The 22,118-nt window shown below is 38.4% G+C and overlaps 1 protein-coding gene across 1 annotated transcript in view; it reads left to right on the top strand.

The window, feature by feature from the left end:
* The window catches only part of SIMC1 (SUMO interacting motifs containing 1), a gene marked incomplete at its 5' end in the record, with an annotated part of 82,387 nt that overhangs the window by 55,250 nt on the left and 5,019 nt on the right, over nucleotides 1-22,118 (top strand). Inside the window, 4 exons of the mRNA XM_040492890.1 lie at nucleotides 5,242-5,394; nucleotides 7,248-7,376; nucleotides 18,636-18,792; nucleotides 18,898-18,982. Coding sequence (XP_040348824.1) covers nucleotides 5,242-5,394; nucleotides 7,248-7,376; nucleotides 18,636-18,792; nucleotides 18,898-18,982 — 524 coding nt within the window. The remainder of the gene's footprint in view (nucleotides 1-5,241; nucleotides 5,395-7,247; nucleotides 7,377-18,635; nucleotides 18,793-18,897; nucleotides 18,983-22,118) is intronic.

A 22,118-nucleotide genomic window follows, 5' to 3' on the forward strand; every position in this document is an offset into this window, starting at 1 on the left:
TGTTAAAAATAGTTTTCTATAGGCCAATATGGGATATTGACTGTTACAACTACTTTAATAAAAAAAAACAAAAAAGAGGAAGCTTCATACTGTTTTGAGCATCAGTCAGCTTCCCCCCTTAGTTTGCATGCCCATACCCATTTTCATAGATGTGGCATTTTCTGTAAAGTTTAAATGTTAATGATTATAGAATAGAAAATCAGTAAGTAGATCTACAAAGAGCACAGGATAGTGTAGTTAGGTAGTTTTTTGTTTTTTTAATGTTTTATTTTTTATTAGAGTGAGAGCATGGGCGGGAGAGGGGGACAGAGGATCCAAAGCAGGCTCTGTGCTGACAGCAGTGAGCCCAATGCAGGGCTTGAACTCACAAACCGAGATCATGACCTGAGCCAAAGTTGGATGCTCAACTGACTTAGCCTCCCAGGTACCCCAGCATAGTTAGGTTTTAAATAGAAAAATAACAATTTAGGGACACTAAATATGGATCTTAGATTGAGGTTATGGTTACACAGATGTATATATATCTATTTACCAAAACTCATCAAATAAAAATCTGTGTGCAATTTATTGTATATAAACTGTACCTCAAAGATGAGGGCTTTTTTTTTTTATTGAAGTATAGTTGACACACAATGTTTATCAGTTTCACGTATACAACATAGTGATTCAACATCTCTATATATTACGAAGTGTGGCCACCATCTGTCACCATACTACACTTTTATAATATCATTGACAATGTTCCCCATGCTGTACCTTTCATACCTGTGACTTATTCATTCTATAACTGGTAGCCTATACCCCCCAGTCCCCTTCACCTATTTTACTCATCCTCCAAACCCCTGCCCTCTGGCAACCACCAGTTTGTTTTCTGTATTTACAAGTCTGTTTCTTTTTGTTTTGTGTTTTTACATTCCACAAATAAGTGAAATCATATGGTATTTGTCTTTTTCTGACTTACTTCATCTAGTGTAATATCTTCTTGGTCCATCCATGTTCTTATAAATGGCAAGATCTCACTCTTTCTCATGGCTGAGTAATATTCCTTTGTATGTATGTATGTATGTATGTATGTACATACATATATATATCACATCTTTTTCATCCATCCATCTATTGATGGACACTTAGGTTGCTTCCATGTCTTAGCTATTGTAAATAATACTGCAGTAAACATAGTAGTGCATCTGTCTTTTCAAATTAGTGTTTTCATTTCCTTTAAATACACACTAGTGGGATTAGTGGATCACATGTTTTTTTCTGTTATTAAATTTTTGATGAACTTCCATACTGTTTCCCCAGTGGTTGCACCAACTTACATTCCCAATAGTGCAGGAGGAGTCCCTTTTGTCCACATCCTTGCCAGCATTTGTTATTTCTTGTCTCAAAGATACGAGGTTTTAAAAGCCAGTCTCTATATTACCCTGGTCTTACGGGGTTTTCTTTTCTTTTTTAACTGTGCATACAAAGAGTAAACTAGTTCTATAAGGTTTAAGAAATACACTAGTTCCCAGGTTCCCTCACCTGCATTTTTCTTTTCCACGGGGGTAGCTACTTTCCACTCTTTTAAGTGATTTTTTTTAATATTTACCTCTGTATGGCTAAATAACATGTTTATGTTGCTAATTCTTGATTTTTCATTATTATCTATTATCTATTGACTTTCCACATGAAATAAGAGTAATTAACTCTTTTTACTCCCTACCTCCTCCTGGGCACACACGTTTCCCTGCCCCCATGCTATTAATTTATTTATATCATAATTTTGTTCAGATCAGTATTCAATGTTTCTATTGTTACGACGATGTATGCTAGTCAGAGTTGAGCCAAGTCCTAAATAAACTATGATTGTTTTTCCTTTAATTCATACCTTTGTGTTTCCTTACAGTTAATAATTGCCTTATTTTTAGTTCCCCTGTATTCTTTTTGCATATTGGAAGTCAACCCCAAATTCTCTATTTGGTCTAAATCTCCCCTCGATGTTTATTTGCACTGGGTCGTCATATTCTTAAAGATCTGTGGTGGAACTGTTTGACCTCCTTCAATCTGGATTAGTTGTCCTTTTTGCCAGCTTTTATCCTAAATGTGAGAATTTCCTTTGTTTCCAAAAGTTGGATCTTTCCTTTATTTGTCCTGTGTCTTCTCTTTATTGGTTTACTCCCTCATTTGATGGATCGGTCTCCAGTAGCTTCTTAGAAAGGGATGTGGAAAGTAAAATTTTGAGATGTTATATATCTGAAAATATTTTATCTTCCTATATGTTGACTGATAACTGAGTATAGATATTTAGGTTAGCAATAACTTTTCTACAGAGTACTGCAGGAAATCTTCCATTGTCTTCCACATTTGCTGTTAAAAAGTCATAACTACCTTGATTACTGATTCTTTGTATATGCCCTAATTTTTTCCTCTGAAAGTTTTTAGAATCCTATTTTTTTGCCCAGTATGCTTGTTGTAGGTCTGTATTCATCCATTGCTCTGGGCCTTCAGTGTGCCATTTCAGTCTAGGAACATCCTTCATTCCTGGAAAAGAGTTTTTATCTCTGCTATCATGTTTTTAATTTCCAAGGGCTCTTTTACTTTGTCTCTAAATGTTTCTTTTTTAAAATAATAAATATGGGACACCTGAGTGGCTCAGTGGGTTAGGTGTCCAACTCTTGGTTTTGGCTCAGGTCATGATCTCATAGTTTCATGAATTTGAACCCCGCATCGGGCTCTGTGCTGACAGCGCAGAACCTACTTGGGATTCTCTCTCTCTCTCTCTCTCTCTCTCTCTCTCTCTCTCTCTTTCTCTCCCTCTCCCACTCCACCCACTCCACTCACCCTCCCCTGCTCACTCTATCTCTGTCTCTCTCAAAAATAAATAAACTTTAAAAAAATTAAATTAATAAATAGTATTCTGTTCTTGTTCTTTCATGGGTCTGTATTTCCCCATATCTTTGGTGACACTAATTATAGCCTTTGTTTTTGTTTTTTTAATATAATTTATTGTCAGGTTGGCTAACATACAGTATATACAGTGTGCTCTTGGTTTTCGGGGTAGATTCCCGTGATTCATCGCTTACATACAACACCCAGTGCTCATCCTAACAAATGCCCTCCTCAATGCCCATCACCCCATTTCTCCTCTCCCCTGCCCTCCCCCATCAACCCTCAGTTCTCTGTATTTAAGAGTCTCTTATGGTTTGCCTCCTTCCCTCTCTGTAACTTTTTTTTCCCCTTCCCCTCCCCCATGGTCTTCTGTTAAGTTTCTCAAGTTCCACATATGAGTGAAAACATATGATATCTGTCTTTCTCTGACTTATTTCGCTTAGCATAATACCCTCCAGTTCCATCCATGTTGCTACAAATGGCCAGATTTCATTCTTTCTCATTGCCAAGAAGTATTCCATTGTGTATATAAACCACATCTTCTTTATCCATTCATTAGTTGATGGACATTTAGATAGCCTTCGTTTTTGTTTATTCTCTGTATAGTCTTATTTTCTCCCAAGTTGCTTTTTTAGGGGGAGGGGAGAGTTGGTTTTGGCGATTTTGGTGCTTATCTCTCTTATTAGAATATCTCCATAAGTGTGTAATAAACCTTGGTAGTCTGTGTTCCAACAGCTGATGGAAGCTGAGTCCACGGGAGGACTCATCATTTCTACACTTCCCTGTTCTTAGAAAATACCTCGTCATGTCTTTAAGTCTTTCCTCTTGGGCTGGATGGGTTTTCCAGAGAAGACTTCCAGTTTCCCACATGAAGGGTAAAGACCGGGATGCCAGGTTTTTAGAAGACAAGTGTGGGAAAATAGCCAGGGTCTCTGCGCTCAGCATATGTTCACTTAGTGCTGCTGTTACGCTTTGATGCCCTTGCCTCCCAGCTGTGCCTGGTGTCCTCGTCCAGAGACCCTCTGTTTTATCTCTCCACGATGTTCACCTGCAGTGTAGGGTCTAAATTTCTCTTAAAGAGCTTACAAACCATCATATTCGTTTTCCCTTACGTCCTTTCATCCTCGCTTCAGAGAAAACTTGCACTGTCTTTTGCAGAGCTTATTGAGGATTCTTTTTCTTTTTTGGTAAATATGCTTACATAGGATTGCTCTTCTCTACTGCTAGTTTAGGATTCAGCTTTCTCAATCCTGCTAAGTCACTTAAAATCCATCCCTTTGCTAAAGTCATAGATTTAGATTAAAAATCATCCTGAAAGCATGATACACTTGCCTTATTTAATTAGTTAATCGGTTACCTTTGATTTTATAATCAGCATCTCATAACTCACTCCCCAAATCAAAGGCTGGGACCTTGACGGTTACCTGCATCTAACCATATATCCATCCTCCATCACCTACTTTTGCACCTTCCTGCACCCAAACTGATCAGCATCTTGAATGTTTATCAATTCCTTTACTTTTTTATGTAGTTTTAGTTTATGTGTTCCTGTAAAGTATATGTTTTTATTTTAGTTCCTTCCTGCTATATATTAAAGGATATCATGCTATACATTATCTGTTGGGACTTTTATTTTCCACTTTATATTATAGAGTGTAAGATTTGTCCATAGTGTTACTTATCACTGTAGTTTATTTTCACTACTATGTAATATTCTATTTTGTGACTATACTTCATTTTCCTTCCATCTTCTAAAATTTCACTGTTGTCTCCCTTTTCTCTTCTCCCTTGTGGCTCTTTAAAAGAATTATTTAGTCTAATATTAGTGGGATTTTAGGAAGGAAGAACATTAGAAGTGTGTATTAAGTCCACCATTTTTACCTGGGTTACCTAAGAAGTGATCATCAAAAGCAATTTTGACTGTATGAGAATATGAGATGTTTTTACCTTACTAACTTTAAGAGCCTACACCCTATAGAAAGTATGACTCCATTGCATATACTCTAAACCTTGTTTACTAGCATTAATGGATGACACCTAATCATAGAAAGCCAGCAAGGACCTCTTTGGTCATCAGGTCTAACTTTCCACCTGCTCAAGAGGCCATAGATAGTACTCTCTGACCTCAGAGGTGCCTTTCAATAATTAGAACTCACAAAAATGTCAGTATTTTAGTTAGCTCTTATAACCTTACTACAGTTAAATGTGGGGTTTCCATTAGACTTATTTAAATATTGAAAATCTCCAAAGAGCCCTCTTGGTTGCCTTTGGGGAAATCTTGGGCCTTGGAACCTAGGTTAAGGCTGCAGTTTTGATTATCATACCATAAGACAGAAGTTTAAACTTTTTTTTTCTTATTTTCCACTACAGGGATGTTATCAAGTGGTTGGTCAAAGTAGTGACTGAAGACGGATTAACTCAACCCACAAATGGAAATCAAACCTCTTCAGGAACAGGAATCTTGAAGGCCACCAGTAGCCATCCTTCTCCCCAGCCTAACCTGACAAAGAACACCAATCAGCTGTAAGGGGCAGACAGAAGTTGTCTTTCCCAGGGCTATTGGGATTGATTGCTTTAGAGAACAGCACCTTTCCTAGAAGAAGTTTCCACAAAATTAGTTAGCTCTTATAACATAGACTGATTCTTACTAAAGACTGTCTTAGTTTGACTAAAGGCTAAATTCTAATGCCAAAGCTAAACAAAAGCAGGTGATTTCCCTCTTAGATAAATAGGACTTCACTAAGTGAACATAAATTCACAAAGCTGAAGTGAAACGAAAGCTAGGGGATACTGACTTCCATCCCCTGGATTCCCAGAGACAGTACAGGGTTACATCTACTCATTACTTCAGCTGTCCACCAACAAAAGAAGAGCAAGAATCATGGATAGTGGGTGTTCCAGCAGCCTGTAGCCTTCAGGGACCTTCATGTCTCTCCTTCAGGCCTGGGAGAAGAGTAGCAGTTTAACCTGCAGATTCCAACAGGTTATAACAGCCTGTTAGAACAGAACAGAGCCGTCCCCATCACCTCAGACCACACTGAAAAGAGATTTCCTGGGATTGAGAGTAGTCTTGGCATTTTTTGAGAGAGGCCAGGATTTTAGATCCAGAGCCGTCATTGCACAAGTAACCTACTATTCCAAGTCAGTCATATCGTTAAAAGCCAGTCACGCTTGACATTTCAAATACAGCGTTTGTGCCTAAATTCACAATGCTATTTTCTAATCTGTTTGCATCCATCTGATTTACATATAAGGCCTATGGGTTTTAACTAACAGACAATCTTGTATCTAAAAGGAGAATGTTTAGAACGATAAAGCATTTGCTTGACAGATCGGGGGAGGCACTAAAGTAGGGTTATCCTAGAACCCCAGTTATAGAGACCTAACAGAGAGGCAGACACTGTGCCTTCAGTGGAAGATAGTCTATATTATAATCTAAATTACTATGATTTATTATAAGTAAATAAGAGTAGAAATAAAAATAAGGCCCTCTAAAAGTCAGTTTATCATGATCTTAATAACAACAGTAAGCACTACCATCTACCATTAATGAGTGTGTATCTGCCAAATATCTTACACAGCGCTCACAACTTTATGAAATAGGTAGTATTATTTCCTCTTTTTAGAGATGAGAAGACTTGGGCTCAGAGCAGTTTAGTAATTTGTCAAAAGTTGAACAGCTTGTCATTGCAGAGCCAGAAACTGATGCCAAAGCCCCTGGGCCACCTATTGTGTTACTAGCTGCAGATTTTCTGAAAACAGCCCTTTCTTCCATCACAAATAATAATGCATGTTAGAAAAGACTGACTTCACGCCAGGCCCATCTTTCTGCGGGGTGGCCTACATTCTTTTGGTCACATCAGCCTGGCTATCTCCCACATTTAGGTCCGATGGGAGAGAGGGTCACGGTCCACCAGTTGAAGTTCTGAGACTGAACTTGGTAAAGGATAATTATAAGGGAACCAGTAACAGGAGAACTATATGATAAAGATGTATTTTCTCCCATATCAAAGAAATTCAAATAATTGATAGTCATTCTGGACCTGTTTCTTCATCTGGAAAATAGAGAAGTTACAGGTTAGATGATCCTTAAAGTTCTCTAGATCGTTCTCTAGATCCTATTTTCTATTTTTGAATTTAAAAGTAGCTTGCTTTTACAGCTCAACCACAGGTTCAGTGGTTCAGATAGCTGGCAGAAGGGATTCAGGTAGGTGAAATTTCTAAATAAAAGCATGCTGATGGCTCAGGTAGTTCTCCCTGACCTAGTAGGTGCTTTACAAGATCCTTTAGTACACTGGTGGGGGCCTCCTCCCAGCTAGCAGGGTGGCTCCTTGCCAGACGGTCCCACTCACTTGTGTTCTGTGTTCTGGACTCAGGATTGTGTGTCAGCTGCAAAGGATGCTGTCTATAGCCGTAGAGGTAGACAGGACCCCCACCTGCAGCTCCAATAAAATTGCTGAGATGATGTTTGGATTTGTGCTGGACATTCCTGAGAGGAGTCAGAGGTGAGTCTTACTTTTGTTTCTGTTTTATGTTCTGGGAACAGAATTTCAAAAGAAAATTCCAAACAGTAGTTACATTGGGAAAGACGAGAAGGAGGGATAGTTTCTGTCTCGTTAGTCTTTTGAAATAAAGAGGTTCTCAACTGATTATTTGAAACTAAGGCAAAACCTCTTGAGAACAGGCAGGATGCCTTAAGTGGAGCCTGCAGTTTCTTACTTGATTCATTTGGCTGAGAACTTTACTCATCCCTCAAGGTTCAGCCGTTCTCTGATCCTCAACCATAGAGCCTGATATAAATGTTCACTAAAGGCTTGGTGGATGAATGAAATAGGCATGTCCAATATTAGCAGAAGAAGAGGTGAGCCAAGAATGAAAACAGTTGGACCTGGAGAATAAGCCCAAACAGTAAGAATAAGGAACTCAATTTCTCTAAGCATGCATTAGTAAAGTGTTCCCTTAGAAGGAGATAAAGAAATAGAGTTCTTGGCAGGGACCAGTGATTCCTTCTTTAAACCAGTAATTTTAGAATCCAGAGGAAAAATAAATAAATGAATGAATATGAATTCATGAATAGTGGCTAGTGCAGGAAATAACTGTGAGAGAGCCATTGAACAGTAGTGTCTCTTGGGTAAATTATCTCTATCAGAGCTCCACGTGTGACTTCTGATCCCCATCGCATAACTCCCAATTGGCAGGCGAGACTGTTCATCTACAGTTCTGGTTCCTCTATTAGAAGAAAACGTCATATCAAATTGTACTGTAATAGAGATTTAATTAAAATACCCCAGTGAGATTAAGAAAAACATTTATTGAGTCCCTACAATGACATGTGTCATTGTCACATTAGCAATCTCATATTTTCACGTTTTCATACGGTATTCCTATTTAACAAATGAGAAAAATACTTAAAGTAGTGAAATCATTAGTCCACGGTTACACAGCTAATTGGATTCATAATACAAATTCAAACCCAGGACTTTTTGATCCCAAGTTCAATGTTCAGAGGAAGCAATATGTTATAGTGGTCAGACCGAAGGAAGCGTACATAAATGCCATGCTCGCTCTATCACTTTGTCGGAAGTATTTCATTTGGGTCCAACTCGCATGCCATTCATTCATATAAGCCTAGATTCTTATGAGAGATGGGAAATCTAAGGAATGGGTAACTGTAAACACATTTAGACCTAACACTGACAAAAACAATTTAAATAAAACCTGACCCTGTTCTAAAACTCAGAAGGGGCAAATTGGCAACCACTCAAATTATACTAGAAGATACTTTATATAGCCTTTACCTTGGTTTATTTAAATTCTTTAAAGTTTAGGTATAATTTACACACAATTAAATTATATAAACTGATTTGCATAAGTATTCCATGGATTTTGGCAAATGCATAACCCATGTCACCTATCATTTTCCATTGACTCACTGATAGTATGTAGAAATCCTGCTGCAACCTTGCTAAATTCACTTATTATATCTAATAAGAATATTTTTGTGGTTTTCTTAGGATTTTCTACATACACAACCATATTTTCTGCAAATAAAAGCAGTTTAACATCTTCCTCTCCAATCTTTATGCCTCTTGCTTCTTTTTCCTACCTTATTACATGGGCTAGCACCCCCCAATAGAATGTTGGAGAAGTGATCAGAGCAGATATCCTTGCCTTAGTCCTAATCTTAGTGGGAAAACATTCAGTCTTTGACCAAGTATAATGTTAGCTATAGATGTTTCCTAGAGGTCGTCTGTTGGATTGATGAAGCTTCTTTCTATTTCTAGTTTCTATAGTGGAGTGTTTTTATGAAAACTAGGTATTAAAATTTGTGAAATATGTTTTCTGCATATATTGAGATAATCGTAATTTTTCTCCTTTATCACATTGTGATGAATTATACTGATTAATTTCCTAATGTTAAACCAACCTTCCATTCCTGGAATAAAAAATCGTACTTGGTTGTGATATGTTACTCTTTTTGTGTACTGACAGATTCCATTTACTAATATTTTATTAAGCGCTTTTGCATCTGTGTTTACAAGGGAAATTGAGCTGTAATTTTGTTTTCTTATAATGTTCACCCTCACTCATATTTAAAGAAATATAAACTAAAACTACGCTGAGGTGCCGTTTCTCACCTACCCAAATAGTAAGAATTTTGAAGTACAATAAATACATTCCAGTAGAGAGGTTTTGAGGGCACCTGGCTGGCTCTTAGTAGAGCATGTGACTCTTGATTTCAGGGTTGTGAATTCAAGCTCCATGTTGGATGTAGAGATTACTTAAACATAAAATCTTTAAAAAATAAAAATAAAAAAGAGAGAGAGAGATTTGAGAAAGCAGGTACTCATGTGTTGCTGGTGGGAATGCAAAATGGGGCAGACCTGTTGGGAATTCTGCATTATCTAACAAAACTAAATGAACAATTGTCCCTTGACCCAGCAAGCTCACTTCTAGGAATTTGCCCTGAAGATACACTTCTAACAATATGAAAATCTCATATGTAGGATTTTCACTACAGCATTGTTTATAATTGTATAAAATTAAAATTGTATAAAAACAACCCAAATGCCCATTCATAGTGCAGTGGTTGAATATCCATAGTACATCCACACAATGGAGTATTATGCAGTGGTAATAAATAAATAAATAAATAAATAAATAAATAAATAAAAGTAGGAGCAAATTTTCTGAACCGATTTCCAAAATATATTATTGAATAAAAAAGGCAAAATATAAAGAGTATGCATCGTAAATATATGTATCTTTTTGTAAGAAAGGAGAAATTTTTAAATGTACATGATTATGATCATTTGTCAAAAAAGGAACAAAGTTAAGAAAAATGGCAGACTGAAAAAATGGCAACTGGCAGACTAATCAAATTGCTTACATTGAGGGGATGGATGGCAATGGGCTGGAAGAGAAAAGGTACTAGGCCAGAGTGATCATGGTGATACTGGTGGTGATGGTGATGCTATAATACTTCTAAGTACAAACTTCTTCGTATATTATGACTTTTAGGCTTTGGGGGCTACTCTAATGTTTTATATACTCCAAAAAGGAAAATAAATCAACAAGAGAGTTGAAAGATAACAAGGGAGAGCCTAACACGGAATAGAGACAAACTAATCTGTGCTTTAAATAAATAACATAACCGGGGTGAGGGGAGGTGTATGAGGGGAGGGGTGTGAGGGAAAAACAAGCCCAAGTAACTTTTTTTTTTCACTTTCTATTTTTAAATAATTACGGATTCACAGGAGGTTGCAAAAATTAATACAGAGAAGTCCTACGTACGCTTCACCCTGTTTTTTCCCCAGTGATTACATCTTACATAACTATAGTACAATATCACTAACAGGAAATCGACACTGGTATAATCCACAGATCATATACAGATTTCACCCAATTTGCATGCACTCATTTGTGTGCAGTGTGATCACATGTATAGATTCATAGATTCACGTAACTACCGGCACAATCGAGATATACAGAACTATTCCATCTCCACAAGGATCCCTTTCCTTTTACAGCCGCACCATCCATCTTCCCCAATCCCTGGCAACCACTAATCTGTCCAAGTAATTTAAAACACAGTATTTGGACTAAATATTCTCAGGCTAAAGAGAAAATGAAATGTAAATAAATATTGGAACTCTTTTTCACAGAGGTATTAAGTTAACAATTCAAAAATTATCTTATGTGTATTCTAGGATTAAACAAATAAATGTATTGTGGATAATGAGAGCCAAGTTTCTCACTGTCAGAGAAGAGAGTTACACATATGAAAAGGGGAAAGGATAGAAGGAACCCTGTGGTGCTGGATTGGAATTGGAGGTATCAATATGAACTTGTGGTTTCTAATAAATATGGAAAGATAAAGAAATAGATGTAGATGTGTGACAGTGCTCTGTGTGTGTGTGTGTGTGTGTGTATGTGTGTGTGTATTCATTCATACATCTTTTTCCTACCTGTGCCCACTGAGAGAACATAAAAATAATTACACTTTAGTGGCAATAAGCTCACCTAGGACCCAGATCTTTGTTTCTAAATACCAATTTACCCTAAAAGGAACAAGAGTTCCTTGAAGGAAAGGATAATTCCACAGCCGAGGTAGGGAAAAGTACAAGATGAACCTGGAACATCTTGTGCCAGAAAGTAAGGAAATGTTCAGACTTGTCAAAAGACACACGAGCCAGCTTAAAGGGCTTCACTGACCAAATCTGGGATAATTTGGCATCAGAATAAATATTGACAGTAAAAGACTATAAAAACTATTAAATAAAATAAGAATATATAATTCTAACACTGACAGGAAAGAAGAGAATGGACTTTCTTCCTTACAGTTGAAAGCCAATTAATAAATATAAAAAGAAATGATGAATTGGGAAAAAATGCCATTTGACAACCATCATGATAATAGCCAGTTTAGGTATAAATGGATATTAAAATGGTGAAAGTTTGTGGAGTACCAAGATATTTGCATAATCTCGAAGTGTATTGCCACAAGATATTAATTATAATAGGGAAAAAATAGTAGTGGAGGCCCTACCTTAGTCACTAAGTGATCAAAGTTAATACCAACAATAAGGTAAGTTGGCATCATGTGCCTTTTGATATGATGCACTGAGAAAAACAAAACATAATTCTTGTAGTACTCTTGCCCCAAAACGCATAACCTCAGTCTAATTGTGGGAAAATAATCAGACAAATCCAAAATGAGAAACATTCTATGAAAAAAACGGACCTGCACTTTTAAAAAATGTCAGTGTCATGAAAGACAAAGTACAATAAAGAAACTAACTGTAAAAACAGACAATACAATGTGTAATCTCTGATTTTGTTATAAATAGCATTAGGAGGACAATGAAAAAAATCTGACTAAAGTCTGTGGATAATATTATGTTAAAGTTAATTTCCTGATTTTGATCATTGTATTTGATTATCTAAGAGAATGTCCTTGTTTTTAGGAATTATACACTGAAGTATTTAGGGGTAAATGGGCATCATGTCTGCAGCTTACCCTCAAATAGTTAAGAGAAATAAATTGAAAATCAAAGACAGAAGGATAAAGAAGATGTGATAAGCATTTGGTGAAAAGCATTAACAGTATTTGGGAATTCTTTGTACTATTCTTGCAACTCTTCTGTGTGTCCAACAAAAGGTTAAAGGAAAAAAGGGTATGTTTATTGTAAATAGCATAGAGTCTGGCTTTTTGAGTCAGCTGACAATCCCTACCTTTTAATGGGAGTTATTTATTCCATTTACATTTAATTGTTGGTTTTATATCTGTCATCTTGCTATTTGCTTCCTATTTGTCTCTTTCTCCTTTGTTCACTTTTACCTCCTTTTCTGCCTTCTTTCGGATTATTTTCGGTTATTCCATTTAGTCTTTCCTATTGGCTTTTAGCTTTTTTTAATTAAAATTTATTTTGGGGCACCTCGGTGGCGCAGTCAGTTAAGCATCTGACTTCTCGGCTCAGGTCATGATCCCCCAGTTCGTGAGTTCAAGCCCCGCCCGCATCAGGCTCTGTGCTGACATCTCAGACCTTGGAGCCTGCTTCGGATTCTGTGTCTCCTCTCTCTCTCTGCCCTCCCCCACTCACGCTCTGATCCTCTATCAAAAAATAAATAAACATCAAAAACATTTTTATTTTGACATCTATTTGCATTAGTTACAAGGAAGAATACAGAGAGATCCCATGTACTCTTTAACCAGTTTTCCCCAGGGATAACGTATCACAAAACCATAGTGCAGTATCACAACCAGAACATCTAGATTGGTGCAAGCCAACATACAGAACATTTTCATCACCACAGGGATTATTCATTTTGCCCTTTTATAGCCATATGCCCTTCCCTCCCACCCCTTCCCTTCTTAACCTCTGACAACTAATCTGCTCTCCATTTTTACACTTTTGTCATTTCAAGAATATTTTATAAATGGAATCATACATTTTGGGGTTGGCTTTTTACACTCAGCATAATTCTCTAGAGATTCATTCAGGTTATTGTATCAGTAGTTCATCCCTTTTTATTACTGAATCGTAGTTCATGGTGTGAGTGTATCTTGGATTTTCTTTAACCATTTACCCATTCAGGATATCTGTTGTTTAGTTTGGGACTATTATGAATAAAGCTGCTATAAATACTCGCATAGAAATTCTCATGTGAACAGAAGTCTTCATATCTCTAGAATAAATACAAAGGAGTATAATGTTTGTATCATATGTCCGTGACATGTTTAGTTCAAGAAACTGCCAAACTCTTTCCCTGAGCAGCTATACTATTTTACATGCCCACCAACAATACATTTGTGATCCAGTTTATCTGCACCCCAGCCGGCATCTGGTGTTGCCACTGTTGTTGATGTTAGCCATTCTGATAAGTCTGTGGTGGCGTCTCAGTGTGGTTTTCATTTCTCTAATAGCTAATGAGTGTGAACATCTTCTCATGTGCTTAGTATAACTTCTTTATTGAAATGTCTCTTTTCATTTTCTAAATGGATTGTTTGCTTTGTTACTGTTGAGTTTTGAGAATCTTTTTGTATCCTAGATACTGCTTTTTCGTCAGATCTGTGGTTTGCAAACATTTTCTCCCATTCTGTAGTTTCTCTTTTCAGCCACTAAACAAGGTCTTTCACAGACCAAAAGTTTTAAATGTTGATAAAATACAATTTATCAACTTTCCTTCTATGGATACTTTTGTGCCAAAGATTCCTTGGGGTTGTCCATATAGATCTGTGTCAGTGTGTTATCTTGTATATAGGGACAGTTTTATTTCTTCCTGTCTAGAATCTTTATGCCTTTTATTTCCTTTTCTTGCCTTACTGCACTGGCTAGAACTTCCACAGCTGTGTTGAATAGTCGTGGTAAAAGCAGACATCTTTGCCTTTGTTAATGACCCAGGGGAAAACATTCAGTTCATTAGTTAATTATTTATTAAAATATAAGTTCACCATGAATTATGATGCAAGCTGTGGGGGGGTTTTGTAGATGTTCATTAACAAGTTGAAGAAGTTCCCTTTTACTCCTAGTTTTCATCGTGAGTGGATATTGAATTTTATCAAATACTTTTCAGCAAATTATTTTTAATAATTGCCCTTAGAATTAGAATATGCATCCTTAAGTTACTGTAGTCTGCCTTGAATTAATATTATGTCACCTAACACGTGATGTAAGAATCTTAAAAACTTGTACTTCCGTGTACCCTGCTCTCATCCTTTGTGCTTTACTGTCATACACTTTTACTTTTACATAGGTATAAACTCCAGAATGAAGTCACATTTTTGTTTTAAACACTTAGTTGCTTTTAAAACAAATTTAAGAGATGATGTGGGATGGGGCGCCTGGGTGGCTCAGTTGGATGAGCGTCCAGCTTCGGCTCAGGTCATGATCTCATGGTCTGGTCCGTGAGTTCCAGCTCAGAGTGCTAACAGATCAGAGCCTGGAGCCTGCTTCGGATTCTGTGTCCCCCACCCTCTCTCTGCCCCTTCCCCTTCCTCCCTCTCCCTTTCTGTCTCTCTCTCTCTCTCTCTCAGAAATAAATAAAACATTTTAAAAGAGAGAGAGAGTGGGGCACCTGGGTGGCTCGGTCGGTTAAACGTCTGACTTCGGCGCAGGTCATGATCTCACAGTTCATGAGTTCGAGCCCCGCATCAGGCTCTGTGCTGACAGCTCAGAGCCTGGAATCTGCTTTGGATTCTGTGCCTCCCTCTCTCTCTCTGTCCCTCTCCTGCTCACGCGTTCTCTCTCTCTCTTTTAATGTTTATTTATTTTTGAGAGAGAGGATGTGGGAAGGGTCTTTCATATTTACCCTCCATGATATTGTGATTTATAATAAGAAATATATATAATTGGTCTTCATCCCATTTTTGGCACAGAGCTAAAACCCTTGGAATTTCCTAAGTGAGGAGAGCTAAAGGTGCCTTTTATTATGTTAATGAGGTCACTTTTGGAATATCCCTAGGGTAGGTATGGGAGCTGGTTGTTAGGAGAACCAACTGTGTCCCAACCCCCAACCCCCTACCTCCACCTTCCTACGGGATGGGGAGAGGGGCTGGGGATGGAGTTTAATCACAAATAGTCAATGATTTAATCCGTCCTGTCTATCTAATGAAGCCTCTATAAAAAAGCCAAAAGGACAGGGCTCAGAAAGCTTACAGGATAGTGAACACAGGGAGATACCAGGAGAATGACAGCCTCAGAGAGCTTGGAAGCCTTTCACCTCTCCCCATACCTTGCCCTGTGCATATCTTCCATCTGGCTGTTCCTGAGTTACATCCCTTTATAAGAAACTGGTAAACTGGTAAGTAAAATCTTTTTCTGAGTTTTGTGAGCCATTCCAGCAAATTGATTGAACCTGAGGAGGGAGACCTAGGAACTTCTCATCCACAGCCAGTCATCCAGCAGCACAGATGACAAACTGGATGTGAGGGTGGCATCTGAAGTAAGGGTGGAGGGAGTCTCATAGGATCCATAACCTGTGGGATCTGATGCTATCTTCACGCCAGAATTGAGTTAACTGCTTGTAGTGTCAGAAAAAATATATACATCAGACCCACATCGTTACCATTTCTGGTATTCTTTCTTGAAGATCCAAGTTCCATTTGGTGTCATTTCTTATCTACCAAAAGAATTTACTTTTTAAAGTATTCTTGTAGTGCAGAATAAATTATATAATAAATTCTCTCAGCTTTTATTTATTTATTTATTTTTTTAAATTTTTTTTTCAACGTTTTTTATTTTATTTTTTGGGACAGAGAGAGACAGAGCATGAACGGGGGAGGGGCAGAGAGAGAGGGAGACACAGAATCGGAAACAGGCTCCAGGCTCTGAGCCATCAGCCCAGAGCCTGACGCGGGGCTCGAACTCACGGACCGCGAGATCGTGACCTGGCTGAAGTCGGACGCTTAACCGACTGCACCACCCAGGCGCCCCTCTCTCAGCTTTTATCTGGAAATGTTTTTATGTCACCTTCATTTATGATTGGTGTTTTTACTTGATGTAAATTCTAGGTTGATAGGTAATTTTTCTTCATTTATTTTAAAGTTGTTCCATTTTCTCCTGGTTTGCTAATGAGAGGTTCTTAGAACATCTTACTGCAGTTCCCCTATGTCGTGTGTCTTTTTCTCTGACTGCTTTATTATTTTTTTTCCAGCAATTTGATTATGATACCTAGGTGTGGTTTCCTTTACATTTATCCTGCTTGGGGTTCAGTAAGCTTCTTAAATCTGTGAGTTGATGTTTTTCATCAAATTCTGTAACATCTTGGACAGGATTTTTTTGCCCCAAACTCTCAACTTATTCTGGGGATTCAAGTACATATATGGATTGCTTGACACTGTTTCACAGATCACTGAGATTCTGGTGTTTTCTGTTGGTGTTGTTTTGCCTTGTTGTGTCTTGACTCTTTTTTTCTATTTCAGTTTGGATAGGCTCCAAGATTCCCAATCATTTCTTTCACAGTGCCCAATTTGCTGTTAAGCCTAAGCAGTGGTGTCTTTTTTTTTCTTTTTTTCCATTTCAGATATTATATTTTTCAGATCTGGTGTTTCCATTTGATTCATTTTTATGGTTTCCATTTCTCTTTGCTAGTAGTCCCCACCTACCTAGTCACTCATTAGGTACATCTTGTTTTTGAAATTCAAATTTGAATTGCTATAGATCATTGTACCTCCATTTCCTACTCTGGCCAATGCATGAAAATGATCTTTTTGTCCTTTGTGTATCTCTGAGTTTGCCACCTGTGGATTATAAAACCAAGACAACCGCGAGCCCTGGAAACAAAGTTAGAAGAGAAAATACAGTTTGAAATAAAAGGTTATTGAATAGGAAAACTGTCTTGTGAAAGAAATAGGGCAAATACACAGTACAGATTGGACTTTAAAAAGAATTTGGGAACTATCTTGCAAATGTAATCATTTGGAGTTCCTTATATCTGGAAAATGTGTCAGAGAAAATATACAATGATTTTCAAATCATTAAAGAAATAAAATGGATAGTCACAACTTATTGTTGACTTTTTAAACTTTTGAATAGTAAGAAGCAAAGGTTAAAAATATTCATTTTGCTTTTATACAAATAATATATGTGCCTGACGCAAAAGCAAAGGGAAAGGGAAAAAAGAAGATTAAAATAATAAACTCTTTGTGCTTTATCCTTTTTATAAATGGCAGTGGCACGAAGAACCCCCTACTTTTCCAGATGTTGCAAAACTATAAAGGGCAAGATGTTACAGGAGAAAGAGCTCTTGGATCAGGGCTACTCGTGTTCCTTACAGCTGCACCTCCTTATGTGCTCGTGAGCTATCTGCTCCCCAGAACTGCTGTGACCGGCAGACCTGACAAGGACTGACAAACCTTTAAGAAAACACCTTGGAGCAGACGCATCTGAGATTTATACCATTCTTCTAGAAGCTGACATTGCTTTCAGAACAATGAGCTTGATTCACCTTCCTGAAGCACAGGAAGTTTTGTCATTTTGTAGCCCTCCCTCTCTGACACTTTGAATATTCTGGAGCCCACCCTTGCTGGTCGAGCCCTGCACTGGGTAGAGTGACAGAGTCAAGGGCAAGAGCCCTCTGGGACTCTCAAGTCCTGGACTTGAAATTTAAGGGGCTATACTGCCACAGCTGTGTATTTTTCACTTTATTCGTTTTGTCCAGGTTTCTCCTCTCTGGAGAAAGGCCTCCCGCCTTGAGTCTTCTTTGCTCTTCCTGCACCACTGTCTCATGCCTCCTCCTCCATTACAAGGCCACTCGGAGTCCCCTGACCAAACGTACCCTCTCCTGTTTGTGTGTCTGGAGCACCACAGGCAGCTCACGTACACATGCACTTGCCCCGCGCCATATTTAAGTTCCCGTCGCGTACCGTCTGCCCTTGTTCAACGGTCAGCTTTTGGAGAGAAATACCTTCTTTTATTTACCTTGATGTTCTTTGCTGGGCCAAACAGTACCTGGCACACTGTGGACACTCGGAAATATTTATCTCATATGAATTCTCTTACAGTATGAAGTTATCCTTTTTCATTTGTCCTCAACTTATCTTTTCCAAATGTCAAAGACTTTTCCCTCTTTCTGGCAGTGGTTAATTCATGAACAAATCCCCCTCTGCCCTGTCCACAAGCTTTGTGATTTTGTAGGCCCCTGTCGTATTCCTTCTTAGCCGTCTCTGCTTCAGGACAAACGTTAGCACTTTCAGGGGGAATTGTGGTATGTGTTCCTTGAAGTGATAGTTGTGATGGTTAACCTTTCTGTTCTCCACACAGAGAGATGTTCTTCACTACGATGGAGAGCCACCTTCTGCGCTGCAAAGTGTTAGAAATCATATTCCTTCACAGCTGCGAGACTCCCACCCGCCTGCCCTTGTCTCTGGCCCAGGCCCTCTACTTTCTGAACAATTCCACATCACTGCTCAAGTGCCAGGTACATGCTTCCCTGCTTTGGTCAGGCCTAGAACACCTTCCCCCCAACCCTTGAGCTTCTAATTGAGGAAGGCATCTACTACCACCTGCTTTTACTTCTCTGCAGTCGGATAAAACCCAGTGGCAGACGTGGGATGAACTGGTTGAGCATCTGCAGTTTCTGTTATCCAGTTATCAACATGTTTTAAGAGGTAAGGAGCATTTGTTCACAAATAAGATGGTGTAGGAGCCTCACAATGGTCATTATTATGAATTGAAGTTAATAGGTGATTCTAATTTGTTAGCCTAAGTAAAGCATTGTGCCTTGGTTGTAACTATAAGGAAGAAGGAATGACATCGTTGGAATCACCGCTGTGAGTCAAAAGAATTCACATATTTTTGTAATGGCAGATAATCCAGTGGCCATTGCAGTTGTTAGGTTGTATAGGTAAGCAGATGTCATTATAACATGAGAAATATTTCGGAATGATCTGATTAGCCCTGGCATCTTACCCTAGCCTGTCACTGCAAAGTCTTTGTTGAGTCATTTGCTCATTGACTGTGGACATTGTAAGCATCTGTCAGTATGATGCAAATCCAGAGCAAATCAGTGGCAAGCTAAAAGCATACATCTTGCAGAAATTGTTAAGACACTCTAAAGTCTGCGAACATAGGTTTGCTCAAGGCCCTGGCAAAGCCAGTGATCAATGAGGATCCAGGAGAGTCAGACTAATTAACGCTCAAGAGGCAAATATCAACAAGGAAAATAATGAATAGCTCCTTCGAATGAGAATGATTTTATTGGCCAAAGACTAATAAGGCCCTTGGGAAAACTGATATCATTAATTCCAAAAGGAAAGATAGTAACTTTTTAGAGGAGAAAGCACATTTTTTTTTTATTTTTTTTAATGTTTATTTATTTTTGACAGAGAGAGAGAGAGAGAGAGAGACAGAGCATGAGCAGGGGAGGGACAGAGAGAGAGGGAGACACAGAATCCGAAGCAGGCTCCAGGCTCCAAGCTGTCAGCACAGAGCCCGACGCGGGGCTCAAACTCACAGACGGCGAGATCGTGACCTGAGCCGAAGTCGGACACTCAACCGACTGAGCCACCCAGGCATCCCAAGAAAACATATTTCTTAATATGATGCCCTGAGAAGAACACCTCATCACTTATGTAGTGTTCTTGCCAAAAATCCATGACCTGAGTCTAATCACATGGAAGCACCAGACAAACTCACACTGAGGGACCTTTTATAAAATAATTGGCTTATACTCCTTAAAAATGCCAATGTCTTGGGGCACCTGGGTAGTTCAGCAGGTTGAGCATCCAACTCTTGATTTCAGCTAATGTCATGATCCCAGGGTCATAGGATTGAGCCCCTCTGTGCTGAGCATGGAGCCTGCTTAAGATTCTCTTGCTCTCTCTCTGTCTGCCCCTCTCCATCTCTCCCCGACTCATACTTTCTCTCTCTCTCTAAAATTAAAAAATTAGATAAATAAATAAATAAAGTGCCAATGTCTTAAAAACAAAGACCAAGAAACTTCCAGATTAGAAATTAATCCAGATTAATACTAAATGCAAAGCATGATCCTGGATTGGATCCTGAACAAGGAAAAAAGAAGCTATAAAGCACATTATTGGGACAATTGGTGAAATGTAAATAGATTATGTAATATTATATTAATATTAAACTTCCTATTTTTGATAATGATCCTGGCTTAATGAAAGTAAATGTCCTAGGTCTTAGGAAATCCAGACTGAAGTACTGAAGGGTAGAAATGCATAATGTTCAACTTATTCTCAAACAGGAGGGAAAGTATATATTCATATGTAAATATACACAAATATATAAATTTACATGTAATACAAATTTTGTATTTACTTGCCATGATCATGTTGAGATTGATCTTAGCTCAGTAATGGCACTTGGGAAGGTACAAATTAGTCCTTATACCCTCTCAGGCCTGGAACTGAGGAAACTGTTGTAGAGAAATAAAAAAACAGCACTGGATTTAAGACAGAAGGTCTGGATTTGAATCCCAACTCCGCTACTTACTCTGCTAACTTTATGTCTCTAGACCTCATTTTCTTCCTTCTATGGAATGGGGATGGTAATATATAACTTTTCAACACTGATTGTTAATAGGTGTGAGAAAAAATAGTAAGCCCACAGTCAATGTTCGTTGACTCTCAGCCTGTTTGCCCAGCCAGGAGCAGGCTGCAAGGTCTTCTGTGTTTCAGGCTCTTGTAACTAAAAGTTAAAAGTGCATTGTTAAGGCCTTGACATTTGTAGTTGTGTAGTTTGTGCATTATTGAGCACCTCAAAGAAAGGTGCATGTCCTTCTCAGGACAAAGCCCCAAAGGCAAATTCCATGTGTACTTAGCCTCATCAAGGTTTACATAATTGTCCATTTGGAGATCAAGCAGAAAGTTTAATGTTAAAGCAGCTTGGGTTGATTTCAAGTTCACCTTTAACATGCTTGTTCACTTCTGTTCTGCTTCTCAGGGAATACAGCTAGGCCTTGGGCAATAGTGACTTAAGATGGACATGGGATCCATTTTGTTAGGTTTGTTTTTTTGGTTTTTTTGGTTTTTTGTTTTAATTTTAGTTAGTTTACATACAGTGCAATTTTGGTTTCAGGAGTAGAATTCAGTGCTGCATCACTTACATACAACACCCAGTGCTCATCACAAGTGCCCTCCTTAGTACCCATCACCCCTCTAGCCCATCTCCCATCCAAGGAATCTGTTTTCATTACAGAATATTCTTCTGCTTCTAAGAAAGGAGAGGAAAGCCTTAGACCAGTGTATATTGACCAAAAATAAATGGAGTATTCCAGGGCTATTTTATCCTTAACATTCTTTCCACTTTCTTTGGAGACCAAGAGTTAAGGAGAAAAAAATATTTAGAACCAATAGTTTGGAAACAATGTCCTCCAAAGAAGACAGCTAAATGGTACCCTGAAATGTTCGGTATCATTGTCGGGAGGCTTTTTCCTGTGAGGGCTCCTTAATCATCTCTGCCCTCTGCAAGTGTCTGAGGACGATGTTGAGGGCATTTTGGGTCAGCCTGAGCTGTCCAGCTCCACGGATAGGAGAAGAAGGGAAGAGGTTGGGGAGCTTGCCCCTTGTTTAGGGGAACATCTTAGCATGGGAGAAGAGAAGAAGGAAGACTAGTAAATTCACACAGACTGGCTTATATAATCCAATAACCTAGTAAAGAAAATTATCATCCCCTTTTTATAGATGGGGAAACAAAGGCTGAGAGAAAATTAAGGTGCAGAGCCAGGATTCAAAGGTCTGTCGCCCAGTCTGTGTGCAGTGAAAACACACTGGAAGGAATTAT

This window comes from Herpailurus yagouaroundi, unplaced genomic scaffold, assembly GCF_014898765.1.
Source record: "Herpailurus yagouaroundi ecotype Mexico unplaced genomic scaffold, PumYag 29, whole genome shotgun sequence".
Classification (NCBI taxonomy): Eukaryota; Metazoa; Chordata; class Mammalia; order Carnivora; family Felidae; genus Herpailurus; species Herpailurus yagouaroundi.